The sequence below is a fragment of the Amblyraja radiata genome, chromosome 8 (assembly GCF_010909765.2).
Source record: "Amblyraja radiata isolate CabotCenter1 chromosome 8, sAmbRad1.1.pri, whole genome shotgun sequence".
Classification (NCBI taxonomy): Eukaryota; Metazoa; Chordata; class Chondrichthyes; order Rajiformes; family Rajidae; genus Amblyraja; species Amblyraja radiata.
The window spans coordinates 72,632,764-72,645,586 of NC_045963.1; the positions used below are offsets into that span (position 1 = coordinate 72,632,764).

The 12,823-nt window shown below is 46.1% G+C and overlaps 1 protein-coding gene across 2 annotated transcripts in view; it reads right to left on the bottom strand.

Annotated features, from left to right (window-relative positions):
• The window catches only part of fermt1 (FERM domain containing kindlin 1), a 63,009-nt gene extending 50,914 nt beyond the window's left edge, over nt 1–12,095 (bottom strand). Inside the window, exons 1-2 of one of the 2 annotated variants that reach the window (XM_033026230.1) lie at nt 11,850–12,095; nt 96–269 (exon numbers count right to left, since the gene is read on the bottom strand). In XM_033026230.1, coding sequence (XP_032882121.1) covers nt 96–246 — 151 coding nt within the window. In that variant the 5' untranslated portion in view covers nt 247–269; nt 11,850–12,095. Of the gene's footprint in view, nt 1–95; nt 270–11,727 lie in introns of both variants that reach the window. The other variant, XM_033026229.1, reaches the window with a different exon arrangement.
• Nucleotides 12,096–12,823: the final 728 nt, after the last annotated feature.

Genomic DNA, 12,823 nt, shown 5'->3' on the forward strand with positions numbered 1-12,823 from the left:
AACCAGCATCTGCAGGCCCCTGCTTCTAACCAATAAATTTACCTACGTTTGGGAGGTAATAAATTTATAGATACATTTGCAAGAAATTCACTTACGGATTTGTTCCACTAATTTAAGCATGACTCCACCGACATGAAAGTCTCCTGTTACTCTCAGCTTGAAGTCCAATGGTGAATCTTCACTTGGCTGATCCACCTGAACGTTAAGCTCCCAGGAAGTGGCTCCATAATCATTGGAAGACGTCATTCTGCCACCGTCCAACAGCAGAGCTAGCAATAAAAACAACATTGAACAGTTTTCATACCATGGGATTTGATGGAACCTCGTGCAAAGCAATTGTTTGCATCAACTATTGTCAGGCAACTGAATCATCCTACCACAATCAGAGAGCAGTGCTGAACTACTATCTACCTCATTGGTGACCCTTGGGCTATCCTTGATCAGACATTGCTGGCTTTACCTTGCACTAAAGATTATTCCCTTATCATGCATCCATACACTGTAAATGGCTCGATTGTAATCACGTATTGTCTTTCTGCTGACTGGATAGCACGCAACAAAAGCTTTTCACTGTACCTCGGTACACGTGACAATAAACTAAACTGAACTGAACTGACCATCTGAATAGTGAAAGGCCTGGATAGAGTGGATGTGGAGAGGATGTTTCCACTAGTGGGAGAGTGTAGGACCAGAAACCATAGGCTCAGAATAAGGAAGGAGATGAGGATGAATTTCTTCAATCAGAGGGTGGTGAATCTATGGAATTAATTGCCACAGTAGGCTCCGGAGGCCAAATCGATGGATATTTTTAAGGCAGAGATGGATAGACTCTTGATTAATACGGGTGTCAGGGGTTATGGGGATAAGGCAGAGGAATGGGGTTGGAGAAGGCAGGAGAATGAGGTTAGGAGAGATAGCTCAGCCATGATTGAATGGCAGAGTACACTTGATGGGCTAAATGGCCTGATTCTGCTCCTATAACTTATGATCTTATGACCTGCAACACGAGATTGAGAACAAAAGTGGTTTGCCAGTGAACAGTTCTGTTTCAGTCTGCTTTTGGATGGCTTCCAAATATCAATGCTGTTGCAATAGGCTATCCGTCTCCAGAACCAAAGCAGGTAGATTGATATGGAACTATTCTCTGACACAAAGCGCTGGAGTAAGGATGAGTAACGTTTCGGGTCGGGACCCTTATTCAGGATCCAACCTGGAACGTTACCCATCCTTTCTTCTCCAGAGACGCTGCCTGACCCGCTGAGAGACTCCAGTACTTTGTGTCCATCTTTGGTATAAACCAGCATCTACAGTTCTTTATTTCTACATATTGTCTGACACACCAAGATGCCAAGATGGGAACTCACCTCAGTGATAGCAACAATCCATTTACACAAACTATCCTTTTCATTTGAATGAATTGTCTGTCATGCAAGTTCATATGTTCTAGGAGAAGGATTAGGCCATTCGGCCCCTCAAGTCTACTCTGCCAGTCAATCACGCCAGATCTCTTTCCCTATAGACCTCATTCTCTTGCCTTCTCCCCATAACCTTTGACACCCATACCAATCAAGAACCTGTCAATATCCGCTTTAAAAATACCCAAAGGACGGCCTACTCAGCTGTTTGTGGCAATGGAATCCATAACTTTACCACTCTCTGGCTAAATGATGCCAAATTAAACCGATCTCATCTGCCTGCACATGATCCATATCCCTCCATTCCCTGCACTTCCTTGTGCCTATCTAAAAGTCTCTACTAACCAAATGCAGGGTCGTTCAATGCTAGATTGGTGCCTAATCATTTTGTTGGATGACAATCTAGTGCCATATTTAATGTAATATCTTGTCCGAAACACAAAATTAAACCGTATCATCTTAAGAGTAAAATAATTTCCAAGGTAATTCCTCTGATGTTAATTTAAAATAGTTTAATAGATTTTTTAATTACTTTTTTACAATCGAAGCAAATTCACTGGATGAAAACGATGTTTGCATCATAACATTTATTATAGACGGGCAAATATCTTTCAACTTTCACAAGAAGTCATCGGTATCAGGCCAGCTGACCAATGTATGGCACAGTGCCAGACTCCATAAACCCAGGTTTAATTCCCCAATTGAATTGAATCAATCAGTAACAGAATGAAAGTTATTAGGCTTTGAAATCCCAAGATACAAGGGTAAGAGTTCTGCCAAAACTCCACTCAAGATCGTAATTAATTATACCGTATGGAACTGCAGTACTTGTGTGTGAGAACACATTGACAAGGGAGATCTGAACTTTAATGTTACATTAAACAATCTGTCTCCCACTTACACACTTACGGAATACATTTATTGAGATGCTTATTCTCTTAAGAGCTTCTGTGGGAAGTAAAAAGAAGAACAAAATGCTGGAGTAACTCAGCGGGACAGGCAACTCTGGAGAGAAGGAAATGGGTGATGTTACACAAAATGTCACTCATTCCTTCTCTCCAGAGATGCTGCCTGTCCCGCTGAGTTACTCCAGCATTTTGTGTCTATCTTCGATTTAAACCAGCAGCTGCAGTTCTTTCCTCGAACTTTCTTCAGCATGGGTCTCTTCCACCAACAAGTGACTCTTCTTCTTGCGTATGATGCCCCTGTCCCACTTAGGAAACCTGAATGGAAACCTCTGGAGACTTTGCGCCCCACCCAAGGTTTCCGTGCGGTTCCCGGAGGTTGCAGGTGGTTGCCGGAGGTTGCAGGTAGTGGAGACTGACAAAACCTCCGGGAACCGCACGGAAACCTTGGGTGGGGCTCAAAGTCTCCAGAGGTTTCCGTTCAGGTTTCCTAAGTGGGACAGGGGCATAAAGTTGTAGGACAACTTGTTCTATTTGATCTTATTTGATTGTGCACACTGGGTTGATTGGATTCGTCGAAACAGGGCGGACCACGTGAAGGTTGCAATCTCCCGCCCCAACAAGCGACTCAGTGAAATAAGACGAAAGAATATTTACTCTTACTACCCGTCCTTTAATAATCACTCTTACAGAGCAGGTCAGTGTCTGTGTGCAGGCAGGTGGGACTAGCGTAGCTGGGGCATCTTGATCGACATGGGCACGTCGGGCCATTCACTCCTGGGCTGAGTGAACCACCACTTGACCTCTTAAAGACTTTCCACTTCTACAAGGTATCAGTTAGACAGACAATGGATCTTTTTTTGGTAATACAACATCAAGGTGCTCAATGCTCTACTCTCAAGAAGGGTCTCCACCGGAAACGTCACCTATTCCTTTTCTCCAGAGACGCTGCCTGACCCGCTGAGTTACTCCAGCGTTTTGTAGTGCACTTTCAGTGCTCAATACTATCCAGCATAAAGAAGCCCACTTGATTGGATGGCACATTGGGGCAGTGGTAGAGTTGCTGCCTTACAGCGCCAGAGACTCAAGTTTGACCCTGACTATGGGTACTGTCTGTACGGAGTTTGCACGTTCTCCTGTGACCGTGTGTGGAGCACCTTCAGCAACAGACTGGTTCCACCAAGATGTAGCACAGAACGCCACAGGAGATCCTTCTTCCCTGTGACTATCAAACTGTACAACTCCTCCCCCTTCTGTCGTGGGGTAGACTGAGGCTGACTCCCATCCCCACCCACCCGCTCCCCAATCTTTGTACATCCCCCAAGCCTTTCCACTCCTCACTTTAATTTCATGTTTCATGTGTTTTGTGTATTTTGTCTTTTTATGACTTAGTTTAGTTTAGTTTCTCTAGTACGGATCAGGCCCTTCGGCCCACCGGGTCCGTGCCGACCAGCGACCCCCGCACATTAACACTATCCTACACCCACCAAGGACACTTTTTACATTTACCAGGCCAATTAACCTACAAGCCTGTACGTCTTTGTAGTGTGGGAGGAAACCGAAGATCTCGGAGAAAACCCACGCAGGTCACGGGGAGAACGTACAAACTCTGTTCAGACAGCACCCGTAGTCGGGATCGAACCTGGGTCTCCGGCGCTGCATTCGCTGTAAGGCAGCAACTCTACCGCTGCGACACCGTGATCGCCCAGATCAATTTGACGGTTGGCAGATCAATTTCCCTCCTGCGATAAATAAAGTTCTATCGTATGGTATCGTATAGTGGGTTTTCGCTGGGTGCCCTGGTTTTCTCCCATATCCCAAAGATATACAGGTTTGGAGGCAAATTGGCTTCTGTAAAATTGCAGGATGAAAAAACTGTAAGAGTGTAGGATGCAAAACTGGGATAACCTAGAACTAGTGTACAGGTGGGCCGAAGGATTTGTTTCCACGCTGTATCTCTAAACTAAGCCCATGTGTTGTCAACCCATCAATCATGCTTAGTCATTCTCTCTACAAATGCACAGTGGCTACAGTGTGTACCATCTACAAAATGCGCTGACTGCACCTACTTACCAAGGCTACTCCAACTCCATGTCCCAAACCCACAACTTCTATTACTAAAGGGCCTGTCCCACCAGCATGTGACTGCATGCGCGTAGCGCGACCTAACGTGGTCGCTTGAGCCGTATGGCCTCGCGGGGCCGGTCCCACTTCGTTCGCCGGAGCCGCGTGGAGTTGTGCGGGGCTGGTCCCGAAATCGCGCGGGGCTCCGAAAAACTGACAGTGTTCAAAAATTCCGTGCGGCAACGGCCTGTCGGACTTCAGCCGCATTGAGGCCGTACGCAGCGTCCCGAAACACCGTACGCAGCGTCTTGACGCCGTACGCCTAGCGCGTGGCGTTGCGCGATGACGTCACCGCCAGGCATGCCGTTGCGTGATGACGTAACCGACGACGCCGTGCGACGTCCAAATTGAGTCGGCCCGCCTCCTGCCCAGCTGATTCGTTAGTATGATGTCGGGACCAGCCCTGCACAACTCCATACGTCTCTGCGGTTGGAAGTGGGACCGGCCCCGCGAGGCCGTACGCCTCAAGCCACCACGTTTGGTCGTGCTAGATGCATGCAATCGCATGCTGGTGGGACAGGCCCTTAATGACTGTTGCAACAGGTTCACAAAACCACCACCTGCATCTTCCCTCAGTTGCTCACCATCACGACTCAAAAACATTCCTGAGGATTCAATGGATCCAAATTGTCTTCTGACAACACTGTGGGACTACTTTAGTTTAGCTTAGAGATACAGTGTGGAAACAGGCCCTTTGGCCCACAGAGTCCGCGCTGACCAAGCGATCGCCGCACACTAACACCATCCGACACGCTGGGGACAATTGACTATTTTTTGTCCATTGTCAATAAGCCTACAAGCCTGTACGTTTTTGCAGTGTGGGAGGAAACAGGAGACTCCGGAGAGAACGTACAAACTCCGTACAGTCAGCGCCCGCAGTCAGGATCGAACCCGGGTCTCTGGCGCTGTGATGCAGCAATTCTACCGCTGCGCCACCGCCCCGCCTGACACCTTCCCCAAAAGTGAATCAAAAGGGCAATTAGAGATGGGCAATAAATGTTAGATAAACAATAAATGATAGACCTCCATTAACACTAGGGACAATTTACACTGATACCAAACCAATTAACTTACAAACCCAGTCCCTCATTGAGAATTAACAAAGAATGGCTCCGGGCCAACTACTGTAACCTTTATTGTCGGAGCTGTAAACAGGAGTGGTAAACCATCGCAGCGAGGAATTGTTGCACAAAACAAACCTTTCATTCTCGCAGAGTGAGCACGGACTAAAGATACTAGAGAAAGAGCCTTTGGCACGGACAGCACAAGTTGTGCTTTCAGAGAAGCTGTTTCTCCAAGGATCAACAGGTATGAGGCATTGTGCAAAGTGGCTTCAAGTTATTTCACTGGCCTCATGTTGAACGTCATCCAAACCGTGCATATTTTTGGAATGACCTGGGACAAGTGTATCTAAAGGATTTATGTCGTGAGTATGCAATTATGGAAAAGATGTTCTTCAAAAAGGAATGTTACAACATTAAAACAGCACCACATCCATCACAATAAGTTTAGTTTAGTTTAGAGATACAGTGCGGAAACAGGCCCTTCGGCCCACCCGAGTCCGCACCAACCAGCGATCCCCGTACACTAGCACTATCCTACACACACCAGGGACAAGTTACAATGTTACCAAGCCAATTAACCTACAAACCTCAGTGTTCAAGAAGGAACTGCGGATGCTGGAAGATCGAAGGTACACAAAAATGCTGGAGAAACTCAGTGGGTGCAGCAGCATCTATGGAGCGAAGGAAATAGGTGACGTTTTCGGGCCGAAACCCTTCTTCAGACTGGGAGGAAACCGAAGATCTTGGAGAAAACCCACGCAGGTCACGGGAAGAACGTACAAACTCCGTACAGACGGCACCCATAGTCGGGATCGAACCTGGGTCTCCGGCGCTGCATTCGCTGTAAGGCAGCAACTCTGCCGCTGCTACCTACAAACCTCTACGTCTTTGGAGCGAGAGAAAATAATTTCATTGTGCGTTTCCACATGTGACAATAAAAAGCTCCAACATTGAACCATTGTGTTAGGAAGGAACTGCAGACGCTGGTTTACACCGAAGATAGACACAAAATGCAGGAGTAACTCAGCGGGACAGGCAGCATCTCTGGGTAGAAGGAATGGGTGACGTTTCGGGTTAACACCCATCTTTAGATTGAAAATCAGGGGAGAGGGAGACACAAGCGATATGGAAGGGTAAGGTGTGAAAACGAGACATCAAAGGTGACGGAGCTCAAGGGAAAATGCAGAATGGATCATTGTTAGCTAAGGGAAGGTGACAACGAAGCATACAAAGATAAAATGTAATCAGGAGGACTGTCAGACTGGTCGGAGAAGTAGGATGGGGAAAGCTAGGGTTACTTGTAGTTAGAGAAGTCAATATTCATACCGCTGGGCTGTGAGCTGCCCAAGCGATTGGTTAGTTTCATAGTCCTTCAGCACTGAGAATGACTTAATCTACATCCAATCAATCTACATCCAACCTCTTCCAATGAGAGCTAAGAACACCTGAACCATTCTATCGCAACTAGAGAGCAGTCCTGAACTACTAACTAACTCATCGGACTACCTGGATCGGACTTAACTGGCTTTACCTTGCACTAAAGATTATTCCCTTATCATGAATCTGAACACTATGCATGGCTCAATTGTAGTCTTTCCGCTGACTGGTTAGCATATAACGAAAGCTTTTCACTATACCTCGGTAAACTAAAACTGTACTGAACTAAAACTGATAATAGTCATTAAATGTGGACAAGAATTCTCCACACATATCTTGCATTTTTCCATCATTATATTGTAACAGAAGTACCTTCTTATGTTATCTTCTATTCCAAGTCCAATATGACCCAGTCAACACGTAAAAACAAAGAACTGCAGATGCGGGTTTATACCAAAAATAAGTACAAAGTGCTGGAGTGACTCAGGTAGCATCTCTGTAAAGCACAGGTGACGTTTTGGGTCGGACGTTTTGAATCTGACCCAAAACATCACCTATCCTTTTTCTCCAGAGGCGCTGTCTGACCCGCTGAGTTACTCCAGCACTTTGTGTTATTTTCTATTTGAAAAACAAACCATTTCTCATCCCACAGATGCTGACTCAAAAAGGCTGGCAGTATCATCAAAGACCCACACCATCCTGGCCACACACTCATCTCCCTGCTACCTTCAGGTAGAAGGTACAGGAGCCTGAAGACTGCAACAACCAGGTTCAGGAATAGCTACTTCCCCACAGCCATCAGGCTATTAAACCTGGCTCGGACAAAACTCTGATTATTAATAACCACTTTCTGTTATTTGCACTTTACCAGTTTATTTATTCATGTGTGTATATATTTATATCATGGTATATGGACACATTTATCTGTTTTGTAGTAAATGCCTACTATTTTCTGTGTGCTTAAGCAAAGCAAGAATTTCATTGTCCTATACAGGGACACATGGCAATAAACTCACTTGAACTTGAACTTGACTGACCTGCTGAGATTTTCTAACATTTTGGATTCCTACTGAGCAGTTGCCTCTTTAACTAAGGCTGATGTCACCTGAGTAAATAACACATTCGTAGTCTCAGTTCAATTTTTCTTTAAATTACCTCTGTGTAAAGTTTAAAAGGCAGACCACAAAAATAAGCCGGTTTTCGTAGAAATGTGGATCTGCAGATGCTGGTTAACACACAAAAGGACATTAAGTGCTGAAGTAATTCTAAAGACGGGTCCCGACCCGCAGCCTCACCTATCTGTGTTCTGCAGAGATGCTGAAGAGAGCCACAAAATACTGGACTCACTCAGTGGATCAGGCAACATCCTCGGCGAAAAAGAAAATGTGATTTTTGGGTCGGATACACTTCTTCAGACTAAAGATGGGGGATAAACTGGAGGCAAGAAAAGGCCAGAACAATTCAGGGCAGAGATCTACTGCATTCACTGTTCCAGGTGAGAACTCTTATATATCTGCGAGGCCAAGTGCAGACTGGGCGATCGTTTCCCTGAACACCTTTGCTCAGTACGCTTTAGCCTACACTATCTCCCGGTCGCCAATCATTTTAACGTCCCTTCCCAGTCCCACACTGACCTTTCTGTCCTGGGCCTCCTCCCCTGTCAAAGTGAGGCCCAACACAAATTGGAGGAACAGCACCTTGGACAGTTTACACCCCAGCGGTATGAATGTTGATTTCTCTAACTTCTCTAACTAAGTAACCCTTGCATTCCCTCCCTTTCCGTCCGTCCCCTACCCTAGTCATCCTACTAGTTCCATAGTCATTCTGCTTAGTTTCACTGTTTCACTCATTATCACCTTCCTCACAGCCAACAATGGACCATTGTGGGCTCCACCTTTCCTTGATCATCATTGCTGACTTTGATTTGTCCTTTCATTCATTTGTTCTATGTACCTCTTCATATCTCTCGTTTCCCTCCCCCCTGACTCTCAATCTGAAGAAGGGTCTCGACCTAAAACCTCACCTATTCATTTTTTCCAGAGATGCTGCCTGACCCGCTGAGTTGCTCCAACATTTTGTCTCCTTTTTTAAGCCTGTTTTTATTAGTTCAGCTTAGTTTATTGTCACTTGCGCCGAGGTACAGTGAAAAGCTTAAAGGGTCTGTCCCACTTTGCGATATTTTTCGGCGACTGCGGAGCGTCAGTGACTGACGCCCGTGAAACCGTCAAGTTGCACGACATACACGCTGACGTATGCTGGCATGCGGGTGATGCCCGGTTAGGGTTAAGGCTGTAAAATATTCTTCCTTCAATGCATGGATTCTCCCCTCTCATCTACCCCCCACCTTCCTCCCTTCCCCCCTCTTCCTCCCTTCTCCCCGCTCCACTCTTCTCCATTAACCCCTCCCCTCACATCCCCTTCTCCCCCCCTCCCTCCCTTCTCCCCCCCTCCCTCCCTTCTCCCCCCCTCCCCCCCTCCCCCCCCCCCCCCCATTTGTGAACCCAGCCTGCAACCAGCAATTCTCCACACACTATCCCACGCACGCTAGGGACAATTTATACAAACCTGTGCGCCTTTGGAGTGCGGGAGGAAACCCAAACCCTAGCCCTAACCCTAACCCTAACCCTAACCCTAACCTTAACCCCAACCCTAGCCCTAACTTTAACCTTAACCCTAACTCTAGGTTGATAGGCTTGGTATAAGTATAAATTGTCCCTAGCGTGTGTGGGATAGTGTGTGGGGGTTCGCTGGTCGGTGCGGACTCGGTGGGCTGAACTAAATGTGACACAGGGGCCCCAGCAGTTGGACTCGAACCCTAATGCTCTGCCTGCTCTTCATGGGAACTAAACTGTTGGCCACGAGTTGTCCCAGGGACAGATCTCTCTTCCAATTATCTCTCCAGAGGCAGCGGGCTATTCAACTGGGTACAGGCAATGTTGTCACTATACCAGTGCCACCCACCTGCTCCAGCCACTGAGTCTAAATACCCACCACCCATTTTGAAGCAAGGCGAGGGGGTGGAGGGGAGAGGGGGGGGGGGGGTGTTGTTCCCAAAGTCTGCATTTATGTTACTAAAACAGATGATGTGGCCTTTGTGCAGTACTATTAGTGGAATCTAGCTGTCACAGGCTGGGTCCACAAATGGGGGGCATAGGGGAAAGTGGGGGGGGGAGGTTGGAGAATGGGAGAAGGGAGGGAGAGGGTGAGAAGGGAATGTGAGGAGAGGGGGGTAGTGGATAAGGGGGAGAAGAGTGGATAGGGAGAAGGGAGGAAGAGCGGGGAAGGGAAGAGGGGGGGAGAGGGGATGGGAGAAGGAGAGAGGGGAGTGGAAAAGGAGGGATGGGGGCGGGAGGGGGAAAAGGGGAGAGGAGAGTTCAGTCTACATTCATTGAATCCATCCCTGTGAAAACTTAGAGACGGTGATCGGATCTGGAAGCGGACCAATACATCTATACATAAAACTGAACGACTCAGACATCTTTTCATTTGCACAATTGATTTTATTGTATTAATTTTAATATATTAATGTTTAAAATCCATGCATTGAAGGAAGAATATTTTACAGCCCATTTGTGCCTCCCGCCCACGTCACGACCCGACCACCACGCGACAACCTCTTTCTTGGCTGTCGCCCAAATGTCGACCAAGTGGGACAGGCCCTTTAGTTGCGTGCTCACCATTCAGCAGAAAGACAATACATGATTACAATTGAGCTATTTACGTATACAAGATAATGGGATTGTGATTGGCATAAAGTAAGACAAATCGGTAATGATGACTTATAAAACAGGTAGTTAACGTTCGACAAACATGTGTAGGTATGACAGACTACCGGGCCAAGAGTTAGAAACGAGATTACTAAAATTTGCTGTCCAAGAAAGAAAACAACCAGGACCAAAATGAAAAAATCTTGTTGCTCCACATTCCTGGTGCTCAACTGGAAGGAAGCCCTTCAATGTAAACTGAACTTTGATACCACCTGCCATGGGCTAACGATAGCTTCTGAACAAGTGGTTACATGCGGGAGGAAACAAAACAAAAAAATCCCAAGCCTACAAAAAAATACTCGGCTTTTAAAATCGGGCAGATCATTAAAATTCGGGACAAACAATGGCTCCATTGAAGGTACAAACACGCAGCAAAGGCGTTCTTTGATAACAATACAAACACACGAGGAGGGGCGTGAATGCAAGGCGCTGAAAGTAAAGGAACAGAAATGGGAAACGAACAGAGGAAAACTCAGGGCAGATGGAGTGGGGAAAGATGCCTTAGGGGAGCATTTAGGATTATTCCATGAATAGGAATAGGATTTAAGGTTGCAGTAGCAAAGTGAGATGAAATAGTTTCACAAAGTTTGTCCAACGGTTTTATAAAAAAGTTACCGAGCGTTACAGCAGAAAACCTTTGGAAAAGTTACCTAAGAGTTACCTAAAAGTTATCTAAAGTTACCTAAATATGCCTAAAAGTTACCTAAATGGTTCCTAAAAGTCACCTAAATGTTACTTTAAAGTTGCCTAAGTTTCTAAGTTACCTAAAAATTTCTTAAAAGTTTTTAAAAGTTACCTAAAAGTAACCCCGGCATTCATAGATGCTGCCGCACCCGCTGAGTTTCTCCAGCATTTTTGTGTACCTTCGATTTTCCAGCATCTGCAGTTCCTTCTTAAAAGTTTGAAATAGTTACCTAAAAGTTTCTAATAGTTACCCAAAGTTACTTAAAAGTTACCTGCGGGTTTTCTAAGTTACCTAAAAGTTATCTAAACGTTTCCAGAATTTTGCAAACCATCGCAAACGCTTATTGGAGGTGAAGGTCCTGTTCAGGAGATGATCCCTGGCCGTTTGTACCTTGTTTTTCCTCGGCAATAATCCCGAGATTCTTCCCTGCTTCTTCCCAGTAACGAGGAGGCGATGTTTCTCTTATTCTCCTTTTAGGCTGCAGGCTGTTGCATTGCAACAGGTAAACTCACCTTTTTGAGTGCGGCGCTTTTACAAAAAAAGAAAAACCCCGCGACGTTCAACTAAAACATTCCTCTCGAGCGAAAAAAAATGTGCAAAAGAAAAAACAAGAGGAAAATTTAATACTGGATACGAGTCTATGAATCTCCACTTCAATCCAGCGACCAGTCAGTCGTGCATTCTGCCCGGTGTAGCCGAGTCCCGCCGCCAAGGTTTAACAGGGAATGCAAGGTGAAGTCTGAGATTTCAAACAATCTGACCCCCTCAAGGCAAAGATTTCCACTTCCTGCCAGCCAACCAATGCTTTATTTAAATCCCGGAACTTCTTTGTGCCTTATTGTTTAGCTGCGAAGTTGGAGGCAAAAGAAACTGCAGGTGCTGGAATCTTGAGCAAAAACATCGAAGTGCTTGGAGGGACCTTTCGTCAAAAGCATCCCGACCCCGCGGACTGAAGAAGGGTCTCGACCCGAAACGTCACCTATTCCTTCGCTCCATAGATGCTGCCTCACCTGCTGAGTTTCTCCAGCACTTTGTGTCTACCTCCGACCCCGATAAGTGGTCGAAGATAGACACAAAAATGAGCCGGAGTAACTCGGCGGATCGGACAGAGAGAAGGAATGGGTGACGTTTCGGGTCGAGACCGTTCTTCAGACTGAGAGTCAGGTGTAAAAAAAAGGGAATAAGTGGTCCGTCTGTTTCCCTCCACAGATGCTGCCTGACCCGCTGAGTACTTCAAACACATTGTGAGGGGTGAAGCTATCAGTCTACTTACGTTCATTTCACTTGCACTTTATGTGCAATGTGACAAATAAAACCGTATTGTATTGTATTGATTTGATATCCAGTTAATTCCTCCTCCCACATGTTGGCACCTAGGGCTGGAACTGTTCTGCTCACAGTATCCAGACCCGTCGTGGCTATCACTTGAGATCGAGGATGATGGTCTATGTTCTGTTGTTTTTATGGATGCTCAGGTGGCTTACGA